We start from the raw sequence: 17,039 nt of genomic DNA, 5'->3' as shown, positions 1-17,039 counted from the left end.
CTCCCCTCGCGCGCTCCCGACACTCAAAACCGTTGGCAGCAGCCCGCCCACCGCGCGCAGCCCCGCCTCGCTCGCCTCCGTGACGTCACCATCCCGGGACCGCACTCGCCGCGGCTTTTACGGCTTCAGGGGCCCGGGAGCCAGGATGCGCACGCGCAGTCCCTCGGGCCTCGCGCTGGCTGAGAGAGGTGTTTGGACGGAGTTACTGCTCCGCGGCTGCGGAAGGACGGGTGGGCGGGGCTCCGCGGAAACCGGAAGTATCTAGTGACAGGCACTTGGAGCAGTTCCGGTGAGTTTGGGAGAGAGGGAACCCGCCAGTTGGGAAGGATCAGGGACGGAACGCCGGAACCCACGGGAGCTGGGCGGTCCTAGCGCAAGGCTCACGCTCTGTGCCCCGCAGATGACTGTCCACAACCTGTACCTGTTTGACCGAAATGGAGTCTGTCTGCATTACAGCGAGTGGCACCGCAAGAAGCAAGCGGGGATCTCCAAGGAGGAGGTGACGAGGGGGCCCCGCGCCACCGGGTGACCTCGCATCTCCAGACGCACACAGTCCTAGCCCAGCCTCCCCGCTCCTAACCGTGGCTCTTTCCCACCCCTGGCCCGTCTCCTTCAACAACCGAGAGCTAACTCTGCCCTTTTTCCTCCAGGAGTTCAAGCTCATGTACGGGATGCTCTTCTCTATTCGTTCGTTTGTCAGCAAGATGTCCCCGCTAGACATGTACGCGGAGTCAGGGGGCATGCTGAGGGGGAAAGGACCAGCCTTGGGAATTGGGGGTTGGGGAAACTTTCTGGAGTGGAAGGGGCCTTTGGCTCCCAGAGACAGAGCTGCATGGAGCGATGGTGGGGGAAATCTGATGATAGAGAGGTTGGGTGTGGGGAGGGGGAACAGAGCCTGGGGGAGGTGTCTGCTCAACCAGGCACCTACACATATGTTTAAAGAGAAGGGAATCGAGCCAGAGATGATTAGGAGTTTCTTTTGGGGAAGATTCTGCTCCCATTCCTTAACATCCTCCTCATCCCTGCAGGAAGGATGGGTTTCTGGCCTTCCAAACCAGCCGTTACAAACTCCATTACTACGAGACGCCCACGGGGATCAAGGTTGTGATGAACACTGACTTGGGCGTGGGGCCCATTCGAGATGTGCTGCATCACATTTATAGTGCGGTCAGTGCCCGCCCCTGGGACCCTTCCCCCGAAGCTCCTCAAAGGGTGGCATGGCCATGTAGAGCCCCGAGACGCCTTCAGATTTCCTGCCAGGATCCTATTTTATCTCTATTGAAGTCAGAGTTTTCAACACTCCCACCCCTGGTTTCTCATCCAGGAGGGCTTCCTCCCAGCCCCTGAGCCTGATGTATTCATTCACACATCCTTGAGGTTATACTAGGTTTGGAGTCGGGAACAAGAAGTGTCCAAAGCCTGGCTCTAACACCCTCCTTCTCCACAGCTGTACGTGGAGCTGGTGGTGAAGAACCCCCTGTGCCCGCTTGGACAAACTGTGCAAAGTGAGCTCTTCCGCTCCCGCCTGGATTCCTACATCCGCTCTCTGCCCTTCTTCTCTGCCAGGGCTGGCTGAAGGAGCACCCACCTCACCCCTCAGGAGAATCTGTCTTCCTGGGGCCCCTCCTAACCTGCTTCCCCTCAGGGCTCTCCACTGCCTGCCCTCGAGCCCGCGTGCAGCCCACCCTGGTGCCCTCCCCGTCACCTCCAAACCAGGCCCTCTCTGCAGGTTTATCCTCTACCAGATGCCATGAGAAGTACAGAATAAACTTTTTTTTGTCACTATCTGCGTCTTGAGTGTGTCAGTTTGGGCGGTTGGTCGGGTGCCCTGCCCCACTCATAGAGGCATGAGCCAGGGTGGCCACATCCTCTGAGCCTGCACAGAGGCGCTGACCGTGGTTTTCCCAACAGCAACATTATTGATATATTGGGCTGGATATTTCATTGTTTGCGGGGGGGCGGGGGGGTTGGGGCGGGGGGTGCTGTCCTGTGCTTTATCCTGGGCGATAGTCACTAGATGCTGGTAGCACGTTCCTCCCCATCCCCAGTAGTGATAGTAAAAAAATGTCTCCAGATCTTATCAAATGCCCTCTGGGGGACTAAATCATCCCCTTTTGAGAACTGCTGAGGGGGAGGAAGCCCGCCCTGCCTGGGGACCCAGAGAGACCCGAGAACCACCCTCTCCAGCGCAGCTCCCCGGCCTCCGAGGACCTCCAATTGTCAAGCTGTAGAGCTCCGGGAGGCGGGGCTTATGCAGAGGAGGCGGGTTTCACCGGGAGGCGGGCGGGGTTATGCAGATGAGGGGCGGTGCCTGCATGTTGATGAGCCGGGCCCGCTGCGGACACGGCTGGGAACCTAGCGGGTCCCCTGCGGATCAGCCTGAGGTGGCACCTTCCCCCCCCCCCCCCACTCCTCCCTAGGTCCCTACCCTCCTGGATCGCCCCCCACCGTTACCCTCATTCACTTCCCGCGCCAGTGCCCCTGTGGACGAATACCTCCATTCGTGGTTCCCCCGCGTTTCCCTCCTCCCACCGCAAACTCCGCGACCTCCAGCCGCCCGCCCCCGCGGGCCCGGTCCTGCCTGCTGACTCCCTCCGCAGCCTCCGCAGCCTCCCCGCTCTCCTCGGGGCTCCGGCCACTGCACCCGCCTGTCCGCCCTCGGGCTCCCCGGTTTCCTCCCTTCCTTCCCCCTTGGAGCCCCCTCCCCGTGGGCAGCCGGCATGCAGGTGTCCATCGCGTGTACCGAGCAGAACCTCCGCAGCCGGAACAGCGAGGACCGTCTGTGTGGAGCCCGGCCCGGCCCCGGGGGCGGTAACGGCGGGCCTGTCGGCGGGGTGCACGGAAACCCTCCCGGAGGAGGAGGGTCGGGCCCCAAAGCCCGCACCGCAGTGGTCCCCCGACCCCCAGCGCCCCCTGGGGCCCTCCGAGAGAGCACCGGCCGAGGCACCGGCATGAAATACAGGTATGGGGGTGGCCGGGCAGCCCGCCCAATCTGCTCCCCTTTCCTGACCCCTGAAGCTTCCTGAGATGCCCCAGGACCCCCTCAAACTTCGCTCGGAAGGTCCCGGCGCATTCTCTCTCTTCTTCCCAGCACCGGCCCTCCCTTACTTGGTCCCTCTCTTGGTCTCCGTTGATACCCCTACCAGGAGAAATGCAAGTTTACCAAGGTTGACCCGGTCCCGTCAGAGCCTGGGGATGCTCCTGAGGTTTTTTTTACCCCCAGGAAAGCCAGGGGTGCAGGGATCCCCAGGGTGCCTTTCCCGCGCCCCCCCTGCCCCCCCTCCCCCCCGTGTCCTTGGGTCTGTGTCCTGGGAAGAGGGAGAAGGAAAGGGCTTCTCACCCCGGACTGCTCAGGGTGCCTGACCCAGATACCGCCCCCACCTGCCCTGCCCCGCGGGCCCAGTGTCCTGCGACCTATCTTGGTGGGGACAGAAGGTGGAAAGATGGACCACATCTCTCAACCCCATGCTGAGGAACAGGGGTCAGGTGGGGAAGGTGGACTGTAACTAACCAACTTTATCTCAGAGAACTGCTGGGCTCTCAGAACCAGCATGGGGGCAGGAGGGGGAGGAGGGGGAGGAGGGGGGCTCCTGCCTGGGCCTGAGCTGAGCTCACCCAGCTGAGTCCACCTGGCTTTGTCAGGTGAGGAATTCCATCCCTTCCATGTGGCAGCTCCGCTTGGGAGCTGGTTCCCTGAGTGGGGGCTTGGAGGAGGGGTCTTTCTCGTTCAGAGACAGACTTCACAAGCCCACAGGAGCAGAGGGAGTGGGGAGAGGAAGAGGGAGAACTGGCCCCCTCCTGTCATACTCCCCACCTAGGTGTCCTGCCTCCCTTTGTTGGAGTCTCATCTGCCAGGCTAACCAGGGACCCTTGGTTGAGTGACTGAATTTGACTTGGTTAACTCCTCCCACTCCGATGTCTGCCCTTTAGCATAGCACTCTCTGTCTGAAGGTCTGTTTTCACAAACTCATCACACTCGGCCAGTCACATTCCTCCCAGCCCCCAACTCCACACCTGCCAGAGATGACTCAAACACAGACAAAACCCCACCAGCAGAAACACAAGCCAAGCAGTACATCTTCAACGTGATAGGAAGGAAGATAAGCATGTTACAGTGTATCCAGAGGAGCAATCACTTATTTGTTCACTTACGCTACGAGCATAGCACTGCCCAATTCCGTAGCCCCACTGGGTCTAGTTTTGGACTGAGACCCCCTGAGGGCTTCTCATCCTGGAAGGAGAGGAGCTGGGGGCTGATCATCTACGTTCCTAATGGAGGCTCCACACCTTCCTGCTACTTCTGTCTCCCGCAGAAACCTAGGGAAGTCTGGTCTTCGTGTGTCCTGTCTTGGCCTAGGTGAGTTAGAAAAAAGATTTAAGGGAAGGGTGTTCTTTCATGGCTTGCCCCCCACAGTTCTCACATGCCTGGCTTCTCACTTACAGGTACCTGGGTCACATTTGGTTCTCAGATCTCGGATGAGGTATAAGTGATGGGATCTAGAAGCAGGGTGAGGGGCTATGAGGGAACCAGAACAAGGGGAAATGGACTTGGGTTGGGGTTTGGACAACAAGCATGGAGAATGGCGAAGGGGACATGAGGCTGGGGGATGGGAAAAGGGAAGAGAATGTAGAAATCAAGGCTAAGGTGCTAAGGCGAAGGTGCTAGAGTGCAATGAGGGAGGTCATTGAGGGGCCTGTGGATAATCTCCAACTCTTTCTTCTCACCTCCCTAGACAGCAGAGGACGTGCTGACAGCAGCCTATGAACATGGTATAAACCTGTTTGACACCGAGGTGTACGCAGCTGGAAAGTAAGGACTGGGGCGAAAGAGCTAAGTTATAATTAGAAGACTGAGAGAACAGCAGGGCTTCATGTTTTCCATCTCAAGAACTCTGGGAATCCTGCCAACACTAAGTTCTAACCTGTCAGCCAGTGGGGCCCCCGAAACATTATGGGGATCATAGTCCCAAACATCAGCTTAGAGGGCAATGGGCGTACTGTGCAGTCAAAATAAAAGAAAACCAACAAATATATCTTGGGCATCAATTATGTGCAACGGCGGGGGTTTCCAAATCTAAATTTTCAAACACACCATGCCATATCACCCCCCCGTGGCTTCACACAGGGAGTAGCCACTCCTACCTCTCCTCCACATGGCAAACCCTTCTGCTCATCCTCAAGTCCTGGCCAGATGTCTGCTTCTCCAGGAAGCCTCACCCAGGTCCCCACTGGCCCCCTCAGTTCCTAAAGCACTTTACACTGCCCTCCGACACACCGGTATCCATTACTGGCTCCTGTAGCCATATTTGCTGCTCAACTGGGATGCTCCTCCTTCTATGAAATCTGTCTTGCTTTCCCCCGTGTCACCTGAGTACCTACACAGAGCCTAGTACAGAGCAGGCACTGCTGGTGGGATAACATCACTGTGCCCTCAAGAAGCTCACAGTGTAAGTAAAACAAACCAACCAAAGAGACAGGGAGATATGAAAGAATGAATAACAGTCCACCATAACTCAAGACTTATCACATCTTAGTTCATAATTATGTGTCAAAGAATTGTGTAGCCCAGTGATTTTCAACCTTTTTTATCTCATGGCACACATAAAATAATTACTTAAATTCTGCGGCACATCAAAAAAATTTTTTTGGCCAATCTGACCAAAAAAATATATATAATTTTGATTCGTTCACAGTGGATGGCCATTATTGTGTTGGCTGTTGCAATTTTTTAAAAATATATTTTTATTGATTTCAGAGAGGAAGAAAGAGGGAGAGAGCGATAGAAACATCAATGATGAGAGAGAATCATCGATTGGCTGCCTCCCGCACACTCCCCACTGCGGATCAGATCAAGCCAGCAACCCGGGCATGTGCCCTTGACCAGAAATTGAACCTGGGAGCCTCCAGTCCGCAGGCCGATGCTCTATCCACCAAGCCAAACCGGCTAGGGCTGCTGTCATTTTTTTATTTGACAATTTAAGGGAAATGAGGCCAGTGCCCCGACTAAATAGTCGGCTATTACATGTTTTAAAAATTCCTGTGGCATACCGGTTGAAAATCACCAGTAAGAGCTATGGAAGCTAACAAGGACTGATCATAGTCTATAGCAATCAGAGAACATTTTCTGTTTCCCTCAGAGGCAGAATCTGAGCTAAGCTTTGAAGGATAGGTGGGATTTTGTAGACTCAAGGGGAGGGGGCAACACAAATGGTTGGAACCAGTGTCTCCTTGTCCCACTCCCCTCATCCTACTCTGTCCCTTCAGAACTCAGAACAGAGCTTGGTGCATAATTGAGGCACAGGTGATACATGTTGAATGACTGAATGAAAACTATATGACTACACCCCTAATTCCAGGAGCTTTTATTATTTAGTCCTGGATGGGGCTGAATAAACTGGACTCCTGGTTTATTCTCCACTTAACAAGAGAGGGAATTAGTTGAAGGGAAATGTGAGGAAGAGGGGAAGGAACTGATCCTCCTTGGAGGGGTCAGTGTGTCTACACTGTCTTTCTCCCAGGGCTGAAAGGACCCTAGGCAACATCCTCAGGAGCAAAGGTTGGAGGTGAGACTGTGTTTGTTTTGTTGTTTTTTTTTTGGGGGGGGGGGGTTGCTAGGGACATAATCATCAAAAGTCCTTTTCTTGCTGGTTCTCCCGTTTTTCTTTTTCCAGGAGATCAAGCTATGTCATCACCACCAAGATTTTTGGGGGAGGACAGTAAGTGGCTGCCCCACTCTAAGTGGGGAAACGATCTACAGAGGGTGTGTGGTGTATGGGACGGTGGTGACGGCTGTCCCCATATTTGCTACCCCAGGTCTACATTCCACCTGTGAGAACCCATGCAATCCCAGTTCCTCAAGGTGCAGACCAGCCCTGGTCTCCTATCTGTGTCACACCTCATCTTTGACTTACCTTTTCCTACAGGGCAGAAACTGAGCGAGGCTTGAGCCGCAAACACATCATCGAGGGTGAGAGTTAAGAGACTGGGAACCTGAAGTGGCTTGGTATGGAACCCAGAGGAGTTGGGAACATTCTCTGAAGCTCCTGAGTGAGAGGCTTTGAATAGGGGGACTGGGATTTAGACGGCCATGGCAAAATGGTGAGATCTGAATTCTTCCGAAACGGAAACTAAGGTACTTACCTTCCTGTCCTCATCCCTACCCCAGGCTTGCGAGAATCTCTGGAACGTCTCCAGCTGGGATATGTGGACATCGTCTTTGCTAATCGCTCAGATCCCAACAGTCCCATGGAGGGTAAACGCAGCACCCCAACTCTAAGAGTCCTTCAAAACTGAGCACTTCTCAAACCTCAACAGGAAGCCAGCTCCTGTTCAGGAGGCCTCCCAAGCTCCACAGTGGATGCTCAGATCCCCAAGACTTAGACAGGGAGGGAAGCAAAGAGCAGAAAGCAACCTCTCTGACTTCACAGAGATGCCTGGGGTCTGGGTGGGGCAGGCAGAGATCTGCAGATCTGGAGTCCTGGATGCCAGGGATCTGGCAGTAAGGCTCTCCTCTCCCATATGCCTAGAGATTGTTCGAGCCATGACCTATGTCATCAACCAGGGCCTGGCTCTATACTGGGGGACATCCCGATGGGGGGCTGCAGAAATCATGGTGAGTGTGCTACCCCACTTCCCCCTGTCCCACAACTGATGCCCACTTTTCACATGGCCACTCCAAACCCCCTCTATTGGAGGAGGAGGAAGAGGAGTGGAAGAAAATGGAAAGAGTGCTTCCTCACCACACCCCTATCTCTTTCCCACCCCACTCAGGAGGCCTACTCTGTGGCCAGGCAGTTCAATCTGATTCCTCCAGTGTGTGAACAAGCAGAGCACCATCTGTTTCAAAGAGAAAAGGTGGAGATGCAGCTGCCAGAGCTCTACCACAAGATTGGTTCGAAGCCCCCTCGTCCCTACCTTTCCCTTGGGCTCAGCATCGCCTGGATTCCTTTCCCCACATCCAATCCTCTTCCTCTTAGGCGTTGGCTCCGTCACCTGGTCCCCTCTGGCCTGTGGCCTCATCACCAGCAAGTATGATGGGCGAATCCCAGATCCCTGCAGGGCCACCATCAAGGTTTGATCTTGGGGCTCAGGTGGCAGGACTGGGCTATTTTGGCTGTTCCAGGGTGGTGGTGGTAGTGGTGGTGGTGGGGGTGTCTTTTGATGATCCTCTTTGGCCTCCAGGGTTACCAGTGGCTCAAGGACAAAGTGCAGAGTGAGGATGGCAAGAAGCAACAAGCCAAAGTCATGGACCTTCTACCCATAGCTCACCAGCTGGGCTGCACTGTGGCGCAGCTGGCTATTGGTGAGACACTGCCTGCCCTGGACCCTGTAGAGGCTTTGTCTCCTTCCGAGAAACTCTCAAACCCAAGAGTGGTTTGTCCTGAGGGAGAATCCTCTTCCTCCGAGACACTTCTGAAGTTCGTATGTTCATTCCTATCCATCAGTTCTCTTGCTTTCCTCCTCTGGCTTCAGCGTGGTGTCTCCGCAGTGAGGGTGTCAGCTCGGTCTTGCTGGGGGTGTCGAGTGCAGAGCAGCTGATAGAACATCTGGGTGCCCTACAGGTGAGCTGGGGACTCAGAGGCAGAGCCCCTCTCTGGCCCCTCCCCAGGGGTCAAGGCCTCGTTGTCCAACCCAAGGTTAGGACTCACTACCAGGCCCTCCCTTTGCAGATGAGAGGTTCCAGGGTGACAAGGCAAAACGGGCGCAGCTGTGACTCTTTCCCTGCCACTTGGCCCTCTGTGCTGCTCCCTTGGGTCCTCTAAGGTCAGGCCCTCAAACTTCAGAACCTTCTTCAGTGACCCAACCACCCCATCCTCCTCCAGGTGCTGAGCCAGCTGACCTCGCAGACGGTTATGGAGATAGACGGGCTCCTGGGGAACAAACCACATTCCAAGAAATAGTCTGTCGGGGCGCAGAGACCCAAATCTGGAGCCGCTGCACCCCTGCCCACCCAGAACTGTTTCCCGGAAGCCAAACCCCTCCAGCTCCAGATCCCTCCACGCAGCTGCCAGAGCCAAGTGGTCCCGCCCACTAACGAGTTCCGGCTTCGATAGTCTACACGCATGAACAGAGCCATATCCTTCCGCAGTGGGGCTTGAGAGGAAAAGTAGTCCGCTGCTCCCTTCTGCGTTCTTCCAGGCCTTTCTGCTAATGCCAGGCATGAGCTAGCTACTGGGCAATCCCCTCTGCCATTTGGTCTCCCCTCTTTCTCTCTTACCCCAATAGCCGAGGGGGTAAAAAAAAGCTAAACGGTAGGCACAAGAAACGCAGAGTACCTCAAAAGTGGCCCTTGAAATGTCATCAAGGGGTACTCACCTAACAAGTGAGTTGTGACGTCATCTGGGACGAAGGAAAATGGAGTTCTTATGATATGCCGTTATGCTGCACAAAGGAAGCCAGGCTGGTCCTGGCGGGAACTACATGATAATCTTTAGGAACAAAGGACCCTGACTCCCAGCCAGGAGGTGAAGAAGGGCTTAAAACTGGAATTAGTGTTAATACGTTGTTTCTGACAAAGGTCGAGAGAAAATAGATGGCAGATGTATAGCTGGGCCAGGGCAGTCCTTGGAAAGCGGTCGGGCTGTGCGTCACAGGAAATAGTGACAGCCTTTCGGTCAAACCAGGGATACGGGGCTAACATAAAAGGGTCTGGGGATAGACTTTTGAGCCAGGACTTCTACCTGGCTTTGGAGGACTGCAGGCTTAGTTCTGGCAATAATCTTAAAGCAATAATAATGGCCTCTCTTCTGTAAGACTTTCCAGGGAATTGTAAATAAAATCTTAATCCTTCCTCATCACTGTCTGAAATTGCAGGGGGTGGGAGGTTAGGGGCTCAGTCTCAGATATCTGGCCTAGCCCCAGCCATTAGAAAGCTCCCCTACTAGCTTTCTCTCCACTGTTCATTTACCCCAGAGACCCAAGCACTGTGCTCCCAGGCACCACTCTCACCAAGGGCCCAGCACCAAAGCACTTGGGCCCCAGTTTCCTTCCTCCCTCCCGTTGCCACATTCCTTAGAACCCAGAGAGATCTGGCTTCGTGGTCTTTTTCCTCCCCCTGACACCACTGCCCTCACACTTCTGGTCTTAAACTCCTTAATTTCACTCTTGCCTGATACCCACACATGCTAAGGAACAAGTTTCTTGTGGTTTTCTTGTGGCTGAATGGGAGGGCTGTTCTGAAGTTGAGGCTTTGGGATTTGGTGAAGGAGAGGTAAAATGAAAACTGGCCGATGGTTGAGATGATACAGAGAAAGGGAAAGGAGTTATTGCTATAAAGGAAAAAAAAGAAAACGTGTGAGGATGGCAGGAAAGCAGAATTGAATGGGATTATGTCAGATACAGCCCCTTAGTCTTCCCCAAAGGACTCTGATGTCCCTGGGATAGAAAGTGGGTGGAAAGTTACAACCTTTAAGGATCACAAGGCAGGGAAGAATGTGCTCTGCCTTTCTTAAAATACAATTTTGCCATTCCCCGGGGGGCTCAGTTGGTTGGAGCATCCTCCGGTACAGGTTACGGGTTCGAGTCCCAGTCAGGGCACATAACTAGGTGGTGTGTTTGGTCCCCAGTTGGGGGGCGCGCGGGAGGCAGCCGGTCCATGTTTCTCTCACATGAATGTTTCGCTCGCTCTCCCTTCCTGTCACTCTAAAAATCAATGAAAACGTAACCTTGGGTGAGGATTAAAAAAAAACACGCCACCACCTCACCATCTCCCTGCTACCCATCCTCACCCCTGATCGTGAAGCTGGGAGAGCAATTTCCAAAAGAGAAAAAGCAGCATACCACTTTATGGATTAGCAACCAACTGGATCAACGAATGAATACGTACATACCATTCCCATCATCTTCTACTCATTTGGGAAGACTGTGGAGGAAACCAAGAGGTAAAATGTATGACTAAACTATCGTTAGTTTTTCTGTAACAAACATACGTGAATTTATAAATTCAAAATAGTCCTCTCTTATATAACCACCTTGGAGGGTTATGCACTTCTTTTAAAAATGCCTCCCCCATTGCTCAGAACATTTTAAAAAGCCCCTTATAATTACCTTCAGAGGCAGTTTAGAAACCCCCTGCAAAAAAACCTTCCTTTATTGTCACACCTCATTCACCACATTTATCACTCACCTCACTCATTAATTCTTTCAATATATGTTTTTAATGGACTTTAGACAGGAAGGGAGAGGGAGAAAAAAGCATTGGTTACCTCTGGTACACACCCCAGGGACCGAACCACAACCTGGGTATGTGCCCTGACTGGGAATCCAACTGGTGACCTTTCAGTGCATGGGATGACATTCACCAACTGAGCCACACCAGCCAGGCAACTTCACTCATTAGTTTAACAAATATTTACTGAGTCCTACTATGGGATACAATGGTGAACAAAACCAGACTCAGAACAACCTTCATGGAACTTACAAATGGGCGGAACAAACAAACAACACCCAGACAGAACCTTCAGCTGTCCAAAGGCCGGAGGAAAGGCTGCTCCGAGAGCTGACAGACAAGTAGGTGTTACTAAGGTGAAAGCCAGAAGGTGAGGGGAACAGCATACAAGAAAGCTTTGCAGCAGAAAGAACACTGGATCCAAAGATCTCCAAAGCCCGTGTCTAAGGACAAAGAGGCAATGGCAGCAGAATGTGAGACACGAGTGGGTTCAGAACATACAGTGACTTAGAGGGCACTCTAGAATATTCTTTGGCTTAAGGACAGTAAGAAACTTTCTAGATCAATTATCTATTGATGCACAAATCACCTCCAAAATTTAGTGGCTTGAAACAACTTCTAAACACAATTTTCTTCATCATTTTTTTCATAATTCTGTGAGCTGGTTGTAGATTTCTGGATGTGGATAAAAAAAGTAGGAAACACTGGAAGAGATGCTGATTTGGACAAGGAGATGATTGGTTTGGGTCCTGGAAGATAAGAAAGGAGGAGCAAGTGACTGGATACCCAGGTCTGAAGCTTAGAGAGGCTTTAACTGTGAAACATGTTGGGAGCATTTATATAATCAAATCTACCTTAAAAGGTTAAGATTTAATCACCAACTGGGGATATTAAAATATGTGAGATCTCTGAACACCATCCCAAAGAGAATTTCCAAAACAGTTTTGAATTATGACAGCATCATTGAAATAAGTAGGTAGCTTCCCCCAAGTGACTATGAAGACAATACAACTTAGTTCTGAAATGATTGCTTAAAAATGATGGTATACCTCCTCACAAAGATTACACTCTAAGGCAGCCGTGGGCAAACTACGGCCCGTGGGCAGGCCCGTTTGAAATGAATAAAACTAAAAAAAAAAAAAAAGACCGTACCCTTTTATGTAATGAGTTTACTTTGAATTTATATTAGTTCACACAAACACTCCATCCATGCTTTTGTTCCGGCCCTCCGGTCCAGTTTAAGAACCCATTGTGGCCCTCGAGTCAAAAAGTTTGCCCACCCCTGCTCTAAGGTTTTAACAATGTAGTTAAAACGCAAAACCAACTCTACATTGCCTATTACTGCCAGTAAATGCATTGGTCTAGAGCAGTGGTTGGCAAACCATGGCTCGCGAGCCACATGCGGCTCTTTGGCCCCTTGCGTATGGCTCTTCCACAAAATACCACGTGCGGGCGCGCACGTACAGTGCGATTGAAACTTCGTGGCCCATGCGCAGAAGTCGGTTTTCGGAAAGGAGATAGACAAAACAAGTATACAAGACGAGTGTGGATGGGAGAGTTGGAAGGGGTCAACCTCAGCGAACGAACGTACCTCAATCAGATTGAAGACGTTTTTAGCAAAGGCCAGCTTAGGAGTACCCTAATTAAGTTAATAACAATGTACCTACCTATATTGTTTAAGTTTTAAAAATTTGGCTCTCAAAAGAAATTTCAATCGTTGTACTGTTGATATTTGGCTCTGTTGACGAATGATTTTGCCGACCACTGGGCTAGAGCAGTTATGGCGAACCTTTTGAGCTCGGCATGTCAGCATTTTGAAAAACCCTAACCTAACTCTGGTGCCGTGTCACATATAGAATTTTTTTGATATTTGCACCCATAGTAAAACAAAGACTTGTATTTTTGATATTTATTTTATATGTTTAAATGCCATTTAACAAAGAAAAATCAACCAAAAAAATGAGTTCGCATGTCACCTCTGACACGCATGTCATAGGTTTGCCATCACTGGTCTAGAGAAACCCACCTGGTATTGACCCAGAGAGATGGGGGTTGAAAATGTTGGGTAGTGAGAAGTTAAAATGAATACCACCTAGGCTGGGGCCACAGGATAATAATTATAGCTAATATGTGGCATTTACTCTGTGCTAGGCACGGTTCTAAGCCCTTTACTTATGTAAGCTCATTTAATACTATTATTATCCACATTTTATAAATGAGGAAACCAAGGCCCAGAGAAGTGAAGTAACTTTGCTCAACGTGTCAGCTGGCTCTAGATGTTACCTCCACACCAGAACCTGGATTGCAGGTCCAGGAGAGGAGGGAGAGGAGGCAGCTGGGGATGGGTGTGGCGCCATGAGGGAATGTGGGCTGTGAGTACCACGTCCTGTTTACCTGTGAGGGCAGTCAGACCCCTGAGTCAGAACTCACGCTGGGCTGCTTTGCTGGAGCCATCATGGTGTGTGGGTGTCCAGGCCTGACTCCTCGGGAACGAAGGGATTCCCAGCATTCCTAAGGCCATGGTCCTGAAATCTAAGTCGCTCCAAAGACTGAGATGTCAACTGGTAGTTGAGCAGTTGGAGAAGAAAATTGGGGAGCCAGCCTTACCAGAGCACGGTGAGTGAGTGTGAGTGTGTGTGTGTGTGTGTGTGTGTGTGTGTGTGTGTGATGTAGACCAAGGCGAGCTGCGGGCAGGAGCGTTTCTGCCAGGCAGCATCCGTGCAAACACCCCGGAGCCCGCTAAAGATGAGGCAGGACGAGCACAGCCCCTGGCGGAGGAAGCCTGTTTGGATGGGGCTGTGCAGGTGTGACCAGCTGAGCGAACAGGTGCCAGGGGCTGTAGAGACCCGTGCGCGTGGCCGGGTGGGGCTCAGGAAGAGGACTGGGGATTTGCACGGACACAGCAGAATCGAGGTGCACAGGTTTTGTGCGGGGGGAGGGGGGGCAGGGGGGTGCAGGAAGGTGTGGAGGGAGTAGAGGGCTGTGTACCTCTTATCTCCCCAGCTCCCCGGTCCTGGCATCACTCTGGCCTCCTGCCCCATCCCCCGACCAGCTCGGTCAGCGTCGACATTCCCGGCCGCCGGCCTCCACCGCCCCCACACGTGCCGCCGCAGGGAGCGGCCTGACCACTGCGTGACGCCTCGAGGGGCGGGGTCTCATTTTTAAAAGGGGCCAGAGGCGGCGGCGCCCGCCCCGAGACCCGAGCCGGGTCACAGGGAGGGCTAGTGCGTGCTGCCCACGGCGCCGGCCGCGTGAGCGCCACCCTCGAGTCCGCGGCGGGCGCCATGCAGCTCCTGGTGAAGGTGCCGTCTCTGCCGGAGCGCGGCGAGCTGGACTGCGACATCTGCTACCGGCCCTTCAACCTCGGGGCCCGCGCGCCGCGCCGCCTGCCCGGAACGGCGCGCGCCCGCTGCGGCCACTCGCTCTGCACCGCCTGCCTGCGCGAGCTGGCGGCGCGCGGAGACCGCAGCGGAGCGGCCGCGCGCGTGGTGCGCTTCCGCCGCGTCGTCACGTGCCCCTTCTGCCGCGCGCCCACCCCGCTCCCGCGCGGCGGGGTCACGGAGATCCCTGTCCACCCGGACTTGTGGTCGCGGTTGGAGGAGAAGGCGCGGGCTGAACGTGAACCCGATGAGGCTGGTAGCCCGGGCAGGGACGGTGGCGACGCCGACGGAGAGGCCGACGAGGAGGAAGAGAGCGACAAGGGGTCGTGGCCGAGGAGCGCGGGGTGGCGCGCGTTCCGACGGCTCTGGGACAGGTTGCTGTCGCCCGCGCGCCGCTGGCGGCGCCCGCTGCCTAGCAACGGTGAGGGGGCCACCCCGGGAGGCTACAGAGACGGGGTTCGGATGCCCAGGGTTAGACTGCATCTTCCCGCTGCCACTAACCCTTCTTCTTTCCCCCAGTTCTGTACTGTCCGGAGATCAAGGACTTGGCCCACATGACTCGCTGCACGCTGTAGCCCCGGGGCCCGGAAGCTGAGGCCGAAGGGAGGTGGGAGCTGCGTTCCGGGGGCGGGCTGTCGTACCAGGGGTTGATGCCAAGGCTACCCCCTCTCCCATCCCAAGACTGGCACGGACGAGGAAGTGCAGCCGACGGCAGGAGGGAACGCCCTGGAGGTGTTGATGCTGAGCCGGGGAGGCTCCTAGACGAATCGCCCCCATCTGCTGACTGTGCCAGCCATACATGTTTAGGATAGAGTGGCCCAGGGATGATGATAAAAACAAAGTCTATGTACCCGTGGGAAGAAGACAGATTGTTTCCTTAGCTGTGACTTGGCTTTTGTCCAGGGCAACTCTGGTTGTGTGGGAGCAACAAGTCCCATTTTAGCAATTTTGTGTCAATGGTTTGAAAATTTCAAAAAAAAAAAAATGGAACAGGAGAGAAAGAGGCTGATTTTCATGTCATGTTAATCTCACTTCTCTACCACTAAGAGGCTTGAGAAAAATAAGCCGTTTTGTTTGCAGTCCCCTCCCACCCGCCCCTGCTGACATGCCCACTGTCTCCCCACTCCCAGTACTGTATTCCTAAAATTACCCAGATGCCTCTGGCCTGCCTCATTTCAGAATCCCCCTCCAACCTGTTAGGGCAGGTATCAGAAGGTCCAAAGAACATTCATCTGAGGCACCTAATTAGGGCCTATCAAGGATAGAAAAGAGGCATTTGGTAAAGGCATCAGATTTTAAATCCCATCAGTATCTTATAGTCCAGTCAATGGGGGCTTGTTGGAAGTGTCAGGATTCCACTTCACTTGCTGAATCAGAACCTGCATTTTAATTATCAGCCCAGGTCCTAGATGATCTAGGATGTTACCATCTATGGGTGAAATATTTAGAACACAAATGGTATTTAACAAACTATACACTATTTTATTGAAGGTTCTAAAGTGACATTCTGTTGAAGAAATCTAGATTCATGTGCATAGTTGGATTTTCCTGAGTTAAAAATGTGAATTTAAACCATATATTGGTTTTTCCTGTCATTAAGTCTCAGCTTAAATGTTCCCTCTTTTGGGAAGCCTTTTTCAGCATTCAACCTGGTGTTGCCCCTTCCCTCACTTTCTATAGCATAATGCCTTGTTTTATGTTCTCTGCTTTTATTTTCAGATAGTATGTGTTTTGTTGGTGTCCCTACTAAAGTGTAAGCTTCATGAGAGTAATGACTGACTTGTGACTATTTTATCTCCAGTGCCAACAACAGTGTTAATACATAGTATGTACCCAATAAATGTTTGTTGAATCTTACCTTTTATTTTTTAACATTCAAAAACTGTCTGACCTCTCAGCTATGTTTGTTGAATTTTATCTTTCCTTTTTAACTTTCAAAAGCAAAGTGTCTGACCTCTCTCAGCTTCTGAGCAGCCCTGGTAGTGAACGATACATGTCAGAGAAGTGTCTAGCAGTTAAAATACTTAGCAAGCTATGGAGGTCTGACCTCCCACGCCCCAACTCTTTAAAAAAGGACGCACTTCTGCACACTGGAACTGAACCCGTGGAGCTTTGGTGACCTCTACTGACTCTTGTGGGAACTAAGCGTGGAAAGGATGGAGGTGGAAAGGATGATCAAAAGGATGAATAGAAGGCAGTTCTGAATCGCAGCAGGCAACCCCTCACACACTTCTGTCCAGAATCCCTGCTATCTCTGATTTCAACCTGAGGCCTGTATAGGTGTCCTGCTACATCTCTAAACGGAGCTCATCACAGGAGGATTGGGGTGGGAAAGCCTTGGAGTTTTAATTGATGATCCCAGAAATGAAAAAGGTAGTCACAAGGTTTTTAAAAAGAGAAAAAAGATAGATAATATGAAACAGCAAAACCCTTTCTTTCCTTATCCCTCCCCCCAGTCAAAGAACTCCCACTCAAAAATAACAGAGCACACA

General features: G+C 52.5%; 3 protein-coding genes across 5 annotated transcripts; all 3 read left to right on the top strand.

The window, feature by feature from the left end:
• The first annotated feature begins 136 nt into the window (after positions 1-136).
• On the top strand, positions 137-1,785 carry TRAPPC1 (trafficking protein particle complex 1). Its single transcript, XM_036341491.1, has 5 exons — positions 137-289; positions 401-499; positions 651-721; positions 1,029-1,167; positions 1,448-1,785. The coding sequence occupies exons 2-5, from the start codon at positions 401-403 to the stop codon at positions 1,574-1,576; spliced, it is 438 nt and encodes a 145-aa protein (XP_036197384.1). The 5' UTR covers positions 137-289; the 3' UTR covers positions 1,577-1,785.
• A 669-nt stretch (positions 1,786-2,454) lies between these two features.
• On the top strand, positions 2,455-9,788 carry KCNAB3 (potassium voltage-gated channel subfamily A regulatory beta subunit 3). Of its 3 annotated transcripts, none has more exons than XM_036341489.1 (14): positions 2,455-2,962; positions 4,314-4,357; positions 4,444-4,481; positions 4,734-4,810; positions 6,519-6,563; positions 6,672-6,716; positions 6,924-6,967; positions 7,166-7,252; positions 7,527-7,612; positions 7,771-7,891; positions 7,977-8,071; positions 8,182-8,302; positions 8,473-8,561; positions 8,823-9,788. In XM_036341489.1, exons 1-14 carry the CDS (start codon positions 2,721-2,723, stop codon positions 8,898-8,900), a joined length of 1,212 nt encoding a protein of 403 aa, XP_036197382.1. In that variant the 5' UTR covers positions 2,455-2,720; the 3' UTR covers positions 8,901-9,788. The 3 variants fall into 3 exon arrangements, with proteins under 3 accessions (XP_036197382.1, XP_036197383.1, XP_036197381.1); XM_036341490.1 differs by having other exon boundaries at positions 7,166-7,261; positions 7,500-7,612; XM_036341488.1 differs by having other exon boundaries at positions 8,182-8,561.
• Positions 9,789-13,464: 3,676 nt separating this feature from the next.
• Positions 13,465-16,404, top strand: RNF227 (ring finger protein 227). The gene is given in 4 exon segments (XM_036341473.1): positions 13,465-13,783; positions 14,171-14,968; positions 15,067-15,154; positions 15,228-16,404. Coding segments are annotated over 3 exon segments (951 nt in total). The 5' UTR covers positions 13,465-13,686; the 3' UTR covers positions 15,123-15,154; positions 15,228-16,404.
• Positions 16,405-17,039: the final 635 nt, after the last annotated feature.

The sequence above is a fragment of the Myotis myotis genome, unplaced genomic scaffold (genome assembly GCF_014108235.1).
Source record: "Myotis myotis isolate mMyoMyo1 unplaced genomic scaffold, mMyoMyo1.p scaffold_m19_p_17, whole genome shotgun sequence".
NCBI lineage: Eukaryota > Metazoa > Chordata > Mammalia > Chiroptera > Vespertilionidae > Myotis > Myotis myotis.
Note: the sequence above shows the minus strand (reverse complement) of the source record. Positions and strands in the feature narration are given on the sequence as shown.

Excerpts from the sequence above, each read along its gene's own strand:
- TRAPPC1 (XM_036341491.1), top strand. The coding sequence starts at position 401 with ATGACTGTCCACAACCTGTACCTGTTTGACCGAAATGGAGTCTGTCTG. Across the intron at positions 500-650 it reads CGGGGATCTCCAAGGAGGAG|GAGTTCAAGCTCATGTACGG; the intron begins GTGACGAGGGGG and ends TTTTTCCTCCAG. Across the intron at positions 722-1,028 it reads AAGATGTCCCCGCTAGACAT|GAAGGATGGGTTTCTGGCCT; the intron begins GTACGCGGAGTC and ends TCATCCCTGCAG.
- KCNAB3 (XM_036341488.1), top strand. The coding sequence starts at position 2,721 with ATGCAGGTGTCCATCGCGTGTACCGAGCAGAACCTCCGCAGCCGGAAC. Across the intron at positions 6,564-6,671 it reads CTCAGGAGCAAAGGTTGGAG|GAGATCAAGCTATGTCATCA; the intron begins GTGAGACTGTGT and ends TTCTTTTTCCAG. Across the intron at positions 7,253-7,526 it reads TCCCAACAGTCCCATGGAGG|AGATTGTTCGAGCCATGACC; the intron begins GTAAACGCAGCA and ends CCATATGCCTAG.